Raw genomic sequence first — 14,443 nt, 5'->3', positions numbered from 1 at the left:
GTGCCGGCAGGATGGCTCCGGAGGTGTCAGACCCTGCAAACAAAGATCCCCTCCTTTCCCCCTCTCCCTAATGAAAGCCCTCCCCGCACTCCACATTACAGCGAGGCATTTGTCTCGCACAAAGGCGACACTCAACCTCCAGGCAGGGCAACCGCCTTTGGAGAGGGGATGTGTTCCCGGCCCCGCTGGCAGGTCAGGCCCCGGACCCATCTGGGCTCGGGGAGGCTTCCTTCTCCTCCTTCCTTCCCTCTGCCTCGCGTTTAGGGACAGAAAGCCGACGCTCTGGCTTCTAACGAAGTCAAGGCGGCGCCTTTTGCCCCGGGGGAAGGAGTGGGGAGAGCCCGCTCCCTGTTCCTGGGGACCGGTGCCCGCAGAAGGTGAGGTGCTGGACGGACAGAGGGTGGCTGCGAAGCCTCGTGGGAACAGGGCTGTGACCAGGACAGGTGCCAGAACCAACCCAGAGCAGCTCAGGGAGCAGCAGGCGGGTTTTGGCCCTTCCCTTGCTGACAGCAAGGGGCCGAGGTCAGTGGGACGTGTGATCTCGGCAGGCATGGGAACGAGCATCCCTCGGAGCCTGCCCGCCCGCGGCTCCTCGTGTCCGTCCCTCCCTGCGGGCAGCTTTTCCCCGGTGCAAACGAACAGACCTCGGTGAAAACGAACAGACCTCGGTGCAAACAAACAGACCTCGGTGTACATTAACAGACCCGGTCACCCAGGTGAGGTTGGCACTGACGGGGATGCACCACCCGGGACCGGGAGCCCTCGTCCCATCACGCTGCCTCCCCAGCCCGCTCCTCACGGCCCCGGGATGTGCTCAGCCCCTGGGCGGCCGAGCCGAGCTCTTCCAGCCGTTTCCAGCACCGGGGCGCAGGGACAAAGCGAGGATCAAGGCAGAAGCCCTGAGACCTGCAGTTTTCACCGGGAGCTTCTGTGGGGAAACAAAGCAGCAGACGTGAGGAATGCAACTGGCCTATTTGCCGGGGCTGCTCTCTGCCTCCGGCACACGGACGTGCCTCGGCTTGTCGTTTCAAGAGCTATTGTTGCTCGGGGCTGGGGGCCTCTTTGTTTCCTTTACCCTTTCTCCAGGCTTGGTCACAGCCCGGTATTAAATTATTCAAATCATCTCGCCGGGCTTCACAGCTGAACAGAGCGAGCAGGCTGCGAAATCCCCAGGGCTCCGGACCTCGGCGGCCAACCCCCAGCCCAGCACCAAGCCCGCCAGGCGGCACCGGTCCCCCCCTGCCTGGGGGGAAAAGTCCCAATATTCGAGCTGGTGACACCCCCAGAACCAGCACTGCTGTGTGAAGCCCCTCGTTAAGCCATAAAACAACCCACCTAACGCCAGCAGGGCAGAGGGGGCTGCCAGCAGCATGCTGGAACAAGGAGCCTGGCTCTCAGGGCTCCATGTGGCCCTGGGGCAGAAGCATTTTGGTGTCACTGTTGGCGAGGCAAAGGGTGGCAGAACTTCTGTCCCCACCAGCCAGCAGCCCTGGTGAGGCTGGAGCAGGGATCCTTCCTCATGGGGTGTGTTTGGATGCGGTGTGGGCTGAGGGGAGCCCCAAGAAGGGGGCTGTGTGGGTGGAGGGCGAGCACCGCACAGCCACGAGGAATCTTGCTGTAGGAGCTGGCGGTGCCCACAGCTCAGCGCAGGGAGGGAAGACAACAGCCCAGAGGGGCTCCGAGGTGATTTTCCCCAGCCCTGCAATTATCCTGGTGCTCAGGTTGGTCTGGGAGCAGCTACACCTTCCCCTCCGCCGACAGCAGGGCTGCCAGAGCTGTCCCCGTAACCTGCAGCACGAGGCGAGTGCCAAGGCACCGGCAGAGCCTTTGAACACAAGTCAGCTTCCTGGGATAGCAGGGTGTAACCGCCTGAAAAGGCAGCTCCACAAGAAACAAAACGGCAGGGGAAAAACCCATTCACCCACCCTGCCAGGAGCCAAAGAGGGAGGCCGTGTCTGCAGCCAGGACTGCACACGCCTCTCCCGGCTGGACAGGACCTGCTCCCTTCCCCAGCCAGAGCCTGCGAGGCGAAGGAGGGAAGAGCAGGAGACCTGCAGAAATTCATTACCTTTCACATGACAGAGGGATCAGTCGGCTCCTAGCAGAGCCCGGCGAGGTTTCCCTCATTGAAGACGGGAGAGAATCACAAAAAATAATTAGAGAGATTCCATCTCAGCCAGCTTATGAAAGCACCGACTTTATACACAACAGATTGGCAACAGCACAAAGATGGATGTGAAAAGCAAGAGCATTTGCAATGTCAGACAGATCAGAGACAGAAGCTCATCAAAAAATGGCCCAGGGCAGATATGAGTTAAAAAAAGAAAAGGAAAAAAAAAAAAAGAAGGAAAGGAAAGGAAAGGAAACGACCCTTCTGGAGATAAAAACCGTAACTCCTGTCTGTGACATGGTGATGTGCCCCCCTCCTGCCTGCAGAAAGGATCCCTGCTGAAAATTCATCATCTCCCTCTAGAGATCTGGGTTAAAAAACTTCCATTAGAGACAATCACTCGCTGTGTTTTGCTGCCTTCCACTAGCTCGGCTGGGAGCCAGCGAGCTGGTCAGCAGCAGGATTTAGGGGCCTGAGGACAAACATCAGCTGGAGGATCCTCAGCTGAGCTCCTGGGGCCACGGGAGGCTGTAATCGGAGAGCTCCGGGCGGCACTTCGGGAGAGCGGCCGCGCTGCACCACACAGGCGTGACGCTGCTCGCGCCGGGTTCGGCCAGCCATGCAGGCCAGGACCCTTGAAAGCGTGCTGAACAGCTCAACCAACGGGCAAAACGCTTTCAGGGGGGGATGGGAAAGGCCAGACTTCTCTAATTAGAAAAGAGGTTTGCACTTAGTCACCCAGTGTAGTGCCTGGGGCTGTAACTCCAGACACTGCTGTGCAAAGGCTGACAGTTCTCTCAGACACCAAGCTGTCAGCCTGGGCTTTGTAACCAGAGACAGCTTCCACAGGGGAAAACAACCTCCGTGCTCACCAGCAGCAGAGGAGAGCCCTTCTACTTCCACAGGCGCTTCCAGCAGGGTGGAGAAGAGCCCCAGTGTGACCCACCGAACGCAGCGCCAGCACTGGGGACGTCTGCCCCACGGCAGGTCCAGTGCAGCGGCTCTCAGGCGCTTCAGGTTCACAACGACCCTCGTCGACGCGATGCGAGACCAGCTCCGGTTCTGTGGGAACCGTCGTCAGGAGCTCCCTGTTGTTGCTGCTCCCTTCTGGGCGCAGGGACACGGGTCCAGCGAGAGGACAGGCATGCTACACGGAGCCCCTGCACCCGCACGGCGAGGCTGGGTGCTGCCCCGCTCGCCTCCAGCTCACTGAGGAGGTGACTCTTCCACGGCAGCTGAAACACAAAAGCAGCACCGTGAATAAGCCCTAAGCCACCACTCGATGAAGCTGCAGCAAGCAGTGTCCTGCAGCAACAGATGAGCAATGCAAACCCTGCCCTGCTGCCCCTGGAAGTGGCAGTGGCAGAGCCCGAGCAGGAGGAAATATCTTGAGGCTCGCGCCTTCCTCCTCCTCTCCAGCACGCCTGGCTTCTCCCAGCTATTCCAGGCCTGTGTTTGCAGTGGGATTGAGAAAAGGGTGCAGCAGCAGTCTCACAATAAAGCGGGCATGAGTCCAAGCCAGTCAAAAACAGCGCTGGCCACATGGGAGGAAACCGCAGAGCGGTGCACAACTGCCGCCCCAAAGGTGGAGCGCGGCTCGCCAGTGCCAGCACCCCTCCCTGCTCACGGCCAGACCTGAAAGTGGCTGTAACATCAAAAGTGTCACCAGCCCGGGCTCTCTCTGGAGAGGTTTCCAAGGGACTGAGCTGCGTGAAAGCCCGAAGTGAGAACTTAAGCCCTGGTGCTGAATCTTGCAGCTGAGCCTGTGCCTCTACGTGCTCAGCCCCTGCCGTGCTGCAGGTGGGAGCCCACAACCCAGCTGCCCGGAGCGCAGCGTGACTCCAGCACGGGAAGGGGGGTGCAGCTTGTAGCATTTTGCTCCCACGGCAAATTCCCTGCTTGTTCCTGAGCCCGGGGACTTGGCTGTCCCCCGTCCCCTTCACGGCAGCACGCATCACGTGAGAGCTCGGCACTCATCGCAGGAACGGGACCGATTCCGCTGCGCCGGGGCAGCCAGCGGGCCTCCTCCCCTCGGGGGTGTAATTAGCCTCCTTGAAGTGGGCTGGGGCTGGGATCCCTCAGCCCAGCGCCGAGGCCATAATCAGCCCGGCAGAGGAGGAAGAAAGGCCCCCTCCAGCAGTCTGGGCCAGGCTCCCATCGTACGCCCAGGCAACGGAAGGGCAGGGTGATGCCATGGGCACGTTTTAACCACGCAGCGATGCCGCCTTTGGCCTCAGCAGAGAGCAACCACAAAACCATCGCTATCTTTTCCAAACCACAACGGAGAGCCAGCAGCCAAAACGACGCCTCAAATCTCAGCTTCTTATTTCAGCAGCAGCAATTAGAGAGCTGCTCTTTTTGGATACCCGGGGGACCGCCGGCACGCCGGCTCCCCACCAGCTGCAGCCTGGCCAGCCCACCTGTCTGGGAGCGCGTGAGACAGCCTCCGCCACCCCCCTGCTCCCCCAGTCCGGGGGAAGCAGCAGTGTCACAGGGTGGTGGGGCAGAAGGGGAATATTTCTGCACTTTGCGTTATTTCTGTTCCTCTAGAGGGACAGGAATAATACATAGCTATGTGCCAGGGTAGCTCGGTAGAGCTCTGGGCACAAAGCATTGCATCTGGCTGGGCTCTCACGGCAGGAATCTCAGCAGCAAAGCCTCTACTCACGCTTCACGGCCAGCAGCGTGTTCCCGTGGCAGCAGGCTACGGAGGTCACCAGGTACGGATGCGTCTCCTCCAGCTGCACAGGCCTCGGTGCTCCTGTCTCCTCGTCCTTCCTGCCCAAGCGTCCCCTGGCTCCTTTCCCCCAGGTGCACACCTCGCCGTCTGCAGAGGGACAGACCTGGCTGCACGCAGGGCTCCCGGTGGCCTTCACCAGGCAACAGCCTCCCGTCCACCTGGAGCTTTCTCCTGCCTCGACCGGCAACGTGGACTCCAGGCACTGGAAAGTCAGGGCCTGCTGCAGCCCAGCACGCGGGGGCTTCAGCCTCACCTGCTCCGATGGCCACGGTGAAGGCGTCCCCACAAGCCACCACGGTGATCTTCATGGCCTGGAGCCCCACGACCAGGTGGGGCACGCGACTGTTGCGGCAGGAGTTGGTGCCCAGCTGCCCGTGCTGGTTGCTCCCAAAGGTGTAACACTGGCCAGAAGCTGACGACAGAGACAGGAGAAACAAACGGGAGTCACCCGAGGATGCACAGAACCCCTTTGCTCTCTACCACGCTGAGCATCCTACTCCGCAGAGCTCCAGCACTGGGAGCAGGGTGTCTCTTGAGCCTCTTTTAGGCTTTTATCTACAAGAAAGGGAGGCAGGAGGAAGAGAGGGGAAACGCAGCCCCCTCTCTGGGGTCTGGGCACACGCGCCTCACCTGTGACCGCAGCGGAGTGCGCCGTACCGATGTCAGCGCACACAATTGGCTCTTGGTTCAAGGGGGCTGACTGGGCACACGTGAACACGGTGGCCTCTTCCACCTGGTCCTCTGGGGAAGGTTCTTCCGCCGATCTGATCTGGTCTAGGCCCAGCTTGTTACACCTGCGAAGAGGAAAGGGCAGCTCAGAGCTGGCTGAATCCAGCGTCAAATCCTGCCCTAGCATAACTGCACCCCCCAGCAGCGAGACGCTGGGGAGCAGCATCACACGGAGATGTCTTCTGGATGCCCTTGCTCCATCTTTGTGATGGACGCAGCAAGGGCCTGAGGAAGCTGTAAGGCAGGCCCTGAGGTCTCTCAGACCCTCGCTTCCCCTACCTGTTGCTCCCGCAAGCAAGAATCTGGTTCTTCACTGTGATGACCATGGAGGAATCGATGCCACAGATAACCCGCTGAGCCTCGTGCTCTGGTGGGACTGCTACCTGCTGGGGGGAGTTATGGCACTCCAGGGTGCCCAGCCCAAGCCGACCTGGCAGGAGGAATAAAGCAGGACACAGCTGACAGCAACGCACAAACTGAGCACACCCCCAAGAGCCACCGCATCGACGGGGCTGCCCGCAAGAGCCCAGCCGGGGACCCATCACCACGAAAGGCAGCGAAACCCCGAGCACGGGGGCCCTGGTGTGCAGTGAGGCAGCTGCGACTCGTCCACACCCACCTCGCCTGGCACATCTGGAGCGGACTGCAGGCGAGCAGGGCCAGCGAGGGGAGTGGGAGCAGGCAACGGGAAGCACGAGCCCCGTTTGGCTCAGCAGAGCTCTTCTTACCATTATCCCCCCTGCCCCAGGCAAACACTTCCCGTTCGTTGGAAACTGCCAGGACGTGGGACGCGCCACAGGCCACCTGCACCATCTCGTAGCCCAGCAGGGCCTCCACGATCTTGGGCTGGCAAGGGAAGAGCAGCAGCCGTCAGCCGAGACCTCCCAGCCCGCCCGGCTGCTCCCATCCCTCCCACCCTGCCCCCCCCAGCCCCAGCGCAGCGCTGGCAGCATCCCAGTTTTCATCCAACACAAACACCGGAGAATTTCTTTTTTTTTTTTTTTGGTTCCAAACAGCCTTCAAAGGGTTTTAAGAGACTACGTGCACGCAGCGCAGAAGATAATGCAAACATCTCTGGGGCGGAAGAAAGCAGCCAGCACAACGGTTTGGAGAGGGAAGAGGTTCAGCCGAAGGGCTGGGATTCGCCCCCCTGCCCGTGCGGGGAGTGCCAGGGGCTGTTAACGCACGCTCTGAGCAGGCAGGGGCTTGGTGCAGGATGCGTTGGCTGAAAGGCTCTCGTGCAGAGGAGCCGTGAGCCATCGCCACGTATTCGTTAGGGCGTGGGGAGACCGGGATCTCCACGGTTCGTCCAGCCCCTGCTGTGACCTGCTGTTAGATCTGACACCTCGCCGCAGCAAGCCTCGTTCTCATTATGTGCCCGAAGTGAAAAGCGCCATTTGCTGGGAGCTGGCTGCTGCTCCCACTTGGTCTCCCCCCAGCAATAAACACCGAGCAGCTCAGCTCCGGACAGAGCGAGGCACAAATGAGCCAGCTGACCAGAGAGACAAATGGCACCAGTCCCCGGGCTCGGCTGGAAGCCATCGGCTGCTGCCACATCCGAGGGCAGGCAAGGAAGAAGCTGGAAGGGAACAAGAGCCCCTCAGCCCCGGCGCTCGGAGCCAATCGGAAACACACAGCTCTTCTTTAAATACTGGCTCTTTTGAAAAATAACTTTTCTCAGTGAACCCTGGCAGCTGCAGGCCAAGAGTGAAGCAGGCAGGTGTGTGATTGGAGGCAGGCTCCAAGCTGGGCGCCTGCCAACAGCAACCACAAGGCAGCTCTTGACTTCCCCCGCGCTCAAAGGGATCATTGTGTGTGGGGGGGGGGTGGCTGGAGAGAAAGAGAGAGGCAGGTTGGGCCTTTTAAAACCCGCAGCGACGAGGAGAGGAGGGGGAGGGTTGCGGATGCCAGAGCACGCCTGGGATGCACGCCCCTGGAGCTGGGATGAGCCCCGCGCATCTCACGTGGCGGAGAAAGCGCAATCCGTCCCCTGCCCTGGGGGAGCAGCGGGCCCAGCGCCTCCGCAACGAACCTGGCTGACGTCCGTGAAGCTTCCGTGCCCCAAACAGCCGTTGCTGCCGCTGCCGAAAGTCATGATTATCCCCCGGTCTGGGAAGGCAGAAAGAAGTGGTGTGAGCGGTACGCGTGACGCCCCGCGAGGCGCACACGCAGCCCGCGGGGGACTGGCTCTGCTCGGACCCGCTGTGACTCACAACGTGCTGGGGGGGCCCCCCGCGGCCTTCAGCAAGCTTCCAGGGAGCAGCGGCCTCGATGCGCTGCAGCAGCTCGAAAAGCAAACATCAGAGGATAGGGGAGCACCGAGATAACATTATTGCAGCTGTGTACGCAGGAGCTGCTAGCTCCACGGCCTGTCGAGGTGTTAAATACACAGAGCTGCTCGCCAAGCAGCCGCCCAGCAGAGCGGTGGCAGGAAAACGCCACGGGGAGGGAGGACAAACACATGCTTACGGAGTTTGCCAGCTGCATATCTGTCATCTACTGCCCTGATCCCCAGCAGAAGGGCAAACAGGGCTCCCAAAGGACCCCCGGGGAGGGCTTTGCTCCCCAGGCATGGCCTCAGGCTGGTGCTCATGCTCTCCTCCCAACCAGAAAGCCTTGTGGCCCACTTTTACAGGGCGTCAGACACTGCCTTCCTGCAGCTGAGGACAATCAGCCCCCCAGGAGCTCACAGGAACCCTTCGTGCTGACTTGTTGCAGTGCCAGTCACTGCCTGTGTCCGTGTCACACTTGCACAGTACGTGACAGAGAATGAACTTCCCAGACATTCCTCACGCTCCAGGCCCCACTGCTCGTGCCATTTCTGGCTTCAGGTGACACCGCTGCAGGCAGGACGACAAACTGAATGCATTTATTGCCTTCCCCATACCAGACGGACCTTTGGGACCCGGTTGACTAGCGTCACATCACGTGAGGTCCTGTGATTCATGCCTGACCCCACCTGATGCTACACGGCATGCCACAGAGCCCTTCATTTCATCCCAGCCCAGTGCATCTCCCCGTTCTGCTCTGAGCAGGTAGCCCAGGCTGTCACCCTGCGTTTGTAAGCCAGCACCAAACGAGGCTGGGACTCATCTGGGACTCATCCAGGCACCAAACCAGGCAGTCCCGGCACTCATCCAGGCAAAGGCGCGCGGCAGCAGCTCACCTGTGAGACAGGCAGTGAAGAGATCGCCGCAGGACACGTGTTTGATGGTCACGCCAGACTGGCCCTCCAGAAAACGGGACACAAACTGAGGCTGCAGCTGCTCGGTGGCTCCCGGCAGAGAGGGGCCTCCTGCAGCGCCCATGGGGGGAGCCTGGAGAGGAGAAGCCACGTGCACCACGAGATGGGTAGGAGAACCGAGATGGGCCCCTTCCCACGGTGACATCCACGTCCTGCACTAGACTGTGGTCTGGGGGACGCAGGGCCAGGATCTGTGCGGTGAGGGGAAGATTCTCCTCCTCAGAAACCGCACCTCCGAGCCCTCCGCGGCCACCGCCCGCCCCAGGTTCCCCGCGGCTCACCTCCCACATGATGAGGCGCCCCGATTTGGTGACCCCGGCCTTCTGCGTCCTGCCAGCAGACACCTGCACCACTTCGGTGTTGAGCATGGGCAGGCGGAGCGGGGTGGTGATGCCGCTCCCCCAGGTGTAGATGGACGACAGGGGAGGGGGGATTCCCGTCCTGGCTGAGCCACCTCGAACGCCTGCGGGTCAAACAGAAACCATCGAGTTAAGGCTCCTTCCTCTCCTCCCACAGGAGGAGAAGTACCCCAGCCAGCCTTGGTGCCCCCACAGCTGCCTGCCAGCAGCACCAGAGCAGCTCAGTGCTTCGGTCCAGCGCTGGCAAGGAGCTCGCTGCCATGGCTGAGGAAACAGAGGGGAACAGCTCCTTGTGTTTTATCCCAGAAACGAGGGAAGCAGCAGCACGACAGCTCTCGCTAATTGTTGCCAGTGCCTGCTGTGCAGCCCTGCGTCGGGACTTCCTCCCTTAGCACCCCCATGGCTGGGTCCAGCCTTTACAGCAGGAGCTGCAGGAACTTGAATCAGGGCTCAGGGGAGGTGATGTTTCTTACTGTCCTCTCTCCTGAGGTTCGAGTGCCTCTCTGACCCCCCGACACCCAAGTAAGAGGGTTTTTTTGAAAGCCCCATGCCAGGACTCACCCCTCGGCCTGGCGCTGCTCACTCGTCCCCCCGTCCGGCTGTGGGTCACTGTTGGAACCGGAGCCAAGGGCTTTTCAGGCCTGCCAAACCAAAACCCAGTCCTTACCGCCAGCTCAGTGCCACCACGCGAATTCTGGGCAGACCTACAGCAGACACCACAGCTGACTAGCTCACAGAACTGCCTCGGCAGGTGCTTTAAGCCACCTGAGAAAGGGAAGTCAGTGTCAATGTGCTTCCCCCCGAGCTCCCAGCTCTCTGCTACCGCCACGACGAGCCCACACCTGCTGCGGCCACAAGCCACAGGGCCTGCAGCAGCTGCATGTTGGGTACCGCAGCAGAACGGCATGGGGACAGCTCTCTGTGGAGCTTGTAACATAGGCAGTGAGCTGGTCTGACGTGTTGTGAGCTGTGGCTGCCCCTCCCGAGGGACGCAGACGTGGCAGGACCACTCGCCTTCTCATCTTAACGCTGCCCACGTCGGTGTAGAGGTTGAGGAGGGGGCGAATGCAGATGGCCTGGGCCATGATCTCGTTCAGCTGGGGCCGCTTGGAAGGGTCCAGGTTCAGCATGCTGAGGATGAGCTGGCGCAGGTCGGGGCTGTACCTATCCGATATTGGGGCAAACGTCCCGCTCATGATCTTCAACACTAAGGCAGGGAGATTCTGAGAGAAAACAAGAGAGACGTACAGTGGCTGGGCAGGCAGAGGCGAGGCCAAGGCGGAAGATGCTCTCAGCACTGCCCTCTGCCTTCACACTGCCAGGCGCAGTGAGGAGAGCGAACCAAGCACGCATTTTCACCTCTGTAAGAGACCACGGCTCCCCGCACCGCATGTGAACCGTATCTGTCTTACCGCAGCTTCAAACGCTCTCTTGAGGCTGGCAAGTTCGTACAGCACACAGCCCAAAGCCCAGATATCGCTCTTCTGGTTGTAAGGCTTCCCTTCGCAGAGCTCTGGGGAGATGTAGCACGGAGTTCCCACAACCTGAAAGGGATGGAGAAATCTACAGCGATGCTGGGAAAGGCAGGAAGGCGGAAAGAGAACAGCTTGATTTGCAGCCCAGGGCACTGACTGGCCAGAGCACCAAAGCTTAGGGGAGCTGGGTGTTTGTTCCCCGGTGTCAATGTCTGGCTGACAATCTCAGTAAAAAAATATGAGGATTTGCCTTCCTGGAGGCCTCCCGTGCACATACAGAGATTACTTCTAATTTTGCTCCTATTCACTTGAGAGAATCGAAGCCCAGAGCAATGAGCATGATATAAACGCCCAGCCAGGTTTGACCAGGTAGGGAACGATACCAAAATCTCAAACACAGAGAGGAGATTAAGGCAAGGCAGGACAGAAGGGCACTGGCAGGAATTCAGTTGCCAGGTGTGTGTCTGATGAGCCTGCAAACACCATCCCTTCGAGCGGCAACAGGAGAAGCTCAACTGACCCTCACCAGCAGGCTCAGACACCCCATCCTCTCCTCTCCCAGGCTCAGGCAAGCAGCTCTTTCTCACTTTTCTGCAGTCTACAGAACCACAACAAATTCGGGCACAAAGCTATCAGCCTGTACAAACTCCAAGGAGTTGTGTGACCTACTGCAAGTATCCTGCCTCCAACCTTACTCCTACAGCAGCTTCCCAAAGACCATCGCGAGCCAAGCCCAGCATTTCCAGCCTGCTGCCGTGGCGGTAAGCAGCTCCCCTGCGAGGCCAGGCCACCCACCGTGTAGGCTTTGCTCTTGCTGCTCAGTATTTTGGAGATGCCGAAGTCCCCGATCTTGACAATCATGCGGTGCTTGTCCAAGAGGATGTTCTGCGTCTTCAGGTCGCGGTGCAGGATCTGCTTGGTGTGCACGTGGTGAAGAGCCAGGAGTATCTGCACGAAGAAGTGCAGGATGGTGTCTTCATCCAGCAAGGAGTTGCAGCGCTTGTGAATAAACTCCGCCAGCGTGCCCCCTGCAAAGAACAACCAAGGGCTGTCAGCAAGGGTGGCCGCACAGGGCAGCACGAGCCCAGCCTAAAAATCGGGGGATTTAGGCACAGCATCTTAACGAGGCAAGCGCATGGGAAAGAACGCATCCTGGTGTGACATGTGGCACGTTCTCTCCGTGCTCCCGAGACCGTGCGGAGAACAGTGGCAGCACAGTTGGTGGGATGAAGAAACAGCGGGAGAGAAGTCGCTGTTGACATCTTGTCAAAGGCAGCAGGAAAAAGGAACACGAAAATTACAGCTCGTGGAGCCCTGTCAGGACACAAACCTCGATGGCAGAACAAGATAAGCCTGTTCTGCAGACGAAAATTCTTGCAGTCCAAGAGGCCACGTGGCACTGAGAGGCCCCTATCAAGAAGGCGAGGTCTCGATTCAGGTTTCCTGCGAAACCTTTAACAAACTCATGCAAACGTTGAGTTAATCTTACGCTCCACGGCAAGTCTCGTTAGAAATCACATCTTCCCACACAGATCGGTGGAACCAACAGCGTGGCCAAGAGCTGACAAAGGGAAGCATAAGTGAAACCCAAACCCAGGGCAGATGGTGGAACACTTATCATCGGCAGGGGTGTCAGAAATCTCTTTGTATCTGTTAGGAGTAGCAGGCATAAGGCGTGTAAGCACAGAAACACAGAGTGGCTGGGGGTTGGCAGGGACCTACAGAGGTCCTCATGTCCACCCCCTGCTCAGGCAGGGCCAGCTAGAGACGATTGCCCAGGCCCACAACCAGATGGTTTCCGAGGATCTCCAGGGAGGGCGACTCCGGCACCTCTCTGGGCAACCCGTGCCAGTGCTCAGCCACTTGGCTCTTGGTCAGCTTGGCGCCCACCAGGACCCACAGATGCTTCTCGGGAAAAATATATAACAGCCGTATCTGCTCTAGAAGGCCTCGTTTGCAGTTCTGGGGGGGTTCTGGAGGACAACGTGAGGCCACAGCAGACGGACCCAAGGCGAGCTGAATGCTCGGCGTCCCCTGGAGCTGCTCGAGGGGCGAGCGGGGCCCACCTGGGGCGTACTCCATGGCGATCATGAGGGCCTTGTCCTCCAGGAAGTTCTCGTAGTACTCGATGACGTTGGGGTGGCTGAGCAGCTTGAGCACCTGGCACTCGTTCTGCGCCGCCAGCCGCTCGTCCTTGCTCATCTGCTCCACGGGGATCTGCTTCAGGATGACCAGCTTCTGGTCGGCCTTGCGCAGGCACAGGTGGACGATGCTGCGGGGACACAGGGACAGGGCGCCCTTGGGTGACACGCGGGGCCTGGGGGGGGGGGGGGGGGGGGGGGGGGGCTGCCGCGTTGCCATGGCAACGGGGACTGCATGGCAACCCCTTCCCCATCCCGGGGGGGGGGGTGCCACGTCCCCCCCTCCCGTTACCATGGAAACAGCCAGGGTCAGCCCCCCCCCGGTGCCACACTCACCCCGCGTTGCCATGGCAACGTGGCCCGGAGCCTTGTTGCCATGGTAACGAGGCCTGCGGCCTACCACCCCGCGGTGCCAGCGGCCTGCCGCCCCCCCCGCCCCCCACCCCTGGAGCCCCCCGCTCCGCCCGGAGCCCCCCTCAGCCGCCAGCCGTCCCCCCTCACCCGAAGGCCCCTCTCCCCACCACCCGGATCCGTTCGTATTTCTCCATCGCTCCCCCCTGCAGGCCCAGGCCCCTCCCGTTTCCATGGAGACACTTCCGGGTTCCCCTACGGTGGCCGCAGACGGACAAAACTCCCCGGACCGCGCCCGTTCCCCCCCCCCACCTCGTTGTAGGGCCGTTATATGGCCACGGAACCCCCCCGGCGGCTCCTCACCGCTCCCCACCCCACCGGGGTGCCCCCTCCCGGCTGTCCGGTGCCCCCATCCCCTCCCTGCCGCCGCCCCAAGCCAGCTTTGCCCCCCTTGGGACCCCCCTCGGCCGGCCCTGGGGGGGGGTCTCTGGCACCGGGGGAGGTCCTCGCCCTGCAGCCAGGGGGGGCCGCCCCTGCCCCAAAGAGGGGCACAGGGACAGCGGTCGCACTGCCCTCCCCTCCCCCAGGCCATGCCGTGTGGCCGTGCTGCCATCTAGCGACACCCAGCACGGCGAGACGGGGGGGGGGGGGGACCCCAGAGCCCCCCTGAAGAGGCCAGGGGTGGCTGGGGGCGAGGTGGCAGCGCTGGGACACCGGGGGGGGGGGGGGGGGGGGGCTCTGGGACACGCACACAGTGCCTGGCACAGATGTGTAACGCCCTGTGGGTGGGCGACGCCTGGTGCACACGGAAGGGGCCTCAAAGCCCCCCCAGCCCCAGCCCCCGCCATGGGCAGGGTGCCCCCCACCACATCAGGGTGCCCAAGGTCCCGTCCGGCCTGGCCTTGGGCACCTCAGGGATGGGGCAGCCACAGCTCCTCTGGGCAGCCTGCGCCAGGCCTCGCCGCCCTCACCGTGACGAATTTCCTCCTAATGGCTAGCTTGAATCTGTTCTCGTTGAGTTTAACGCCATTCCCTTGCCCTGTCATCATCTACCTGAGTAAGGAGTCCTCGTCCATCTTTTTTATAAGACCTCTTTAGGTATTGAAAGGCTGCAGTGAGGTCTCCCTGGAGCCTTCTCTTCATCAGACATTTAATGGCTGATGCACACACACACACACACACACACACATGCAATGCCCAGCACGGACACAGAATGGCTGATACACGCACACACATGTGCAATGCACAGCATGGATATGGGACATGGAAAGGCCAATGCACACACACAGACATG

General features: G+C 60.8%; 1 protein-coding gene across 3 annotated transcripts; it reads right to left on the bottom strand.

The window, feature by feature from the left end:
• Positions 1–2,175: 2,175 nt before the first annotated feature.
• Positions 2,176–14,240, bottom strand: NEK8 (NIMA related kinase 8). Of its 3 annotated transcripts, none has more exons than XM_066979480.1 (15): positions 14,203–14,240; positions 12,724–12,929; positions 11,453–11,685; positions 10,595–10,726; positions 10,197–10,405; positions 9,744–9,823; positions 9,105–9,286; positions 8,746–8,896; positions 7,612–7,688; positions 6,308–6,425; positions 5,859–6,009; positions 5,481–5,644; positions 5,104–5,262; positions 4,779–4,937; positions 2,176–3,345 (listed from the first exon to the last, which is right to left on the bottom strand). In XM_066979480.1, the coding sequence occupies exons 1-15, from the start codon at positions 14,223–14,225 to the stop codon at positions 3,317–3,319; spliced, it is 2,073 nt and encodes a 690-aa protein (XP_066835581.1). In that variant the 5' UTR covers positions 14,226–14,240; the 3' UTR covers positions 2,176–3,316. The 3 variants fall into 3 exon arrangements, with proteins under 3 accessions (XP_066835581.1, XP_066835580.1, XP_066835578.1); XM_066979479.1 differs by lacking the exon at positions 14,203–14,240 and adding an exon at positions 13,300–13,417; XM_066979477.1 differs by lacking the exon at positions 14,203–14,240 and adding an exon at positions 13,320–13,399.
• Positions 14,241–14,443: the final 203 nt, after the last annotated feature.

This window comes from Anser cygnoides, chromosome 18 (genome assembly GCF_040182565.1).
Source record: "Anser cygnoides isolate HZ-2024a breed goose chromosome 18, Taihu_goose_T2T_genome, whole genome shotgun sequence".
NCBI classification, from domain to species: domain Eukaryota; kingdom Metazoa; phylum Chordata; class Aves; order Anseriformes; family Anatidae; genus Anser; species Anser cygnoides.
The sequence above is the reverse complement of the archived record's forward strand: the minus strand, read 5'-3'. Positions and strand labels throughout refer to the sequence as shown.

Excerpts from the sequence above, each read along its gene's own strand:
- NEK8 (XM_066979477.1), bottom strand. The coding sequence starts at position 13,384 with ATGGAAACGGGAGGGGCCTGGGCCTGCAGGGGGGAGCGATGGAGAAAT. Across the intron at positions 10,727-11,452 it reads GCAAGAGCAAAGCCTACACG|GTTGTGGGAACTCCGTGCTA; the intron begins GTGGGTGGCCTG and ends CATCCCTTTCAG. Across the intron at positions 8,897-9,104 it reads GGCGCCTCATCATGTGGGAG|GCTCCCCCCATGGGCGCTGC; the intron begins GTGAGCCGCGGG and ends TCTCCTCTCCAG.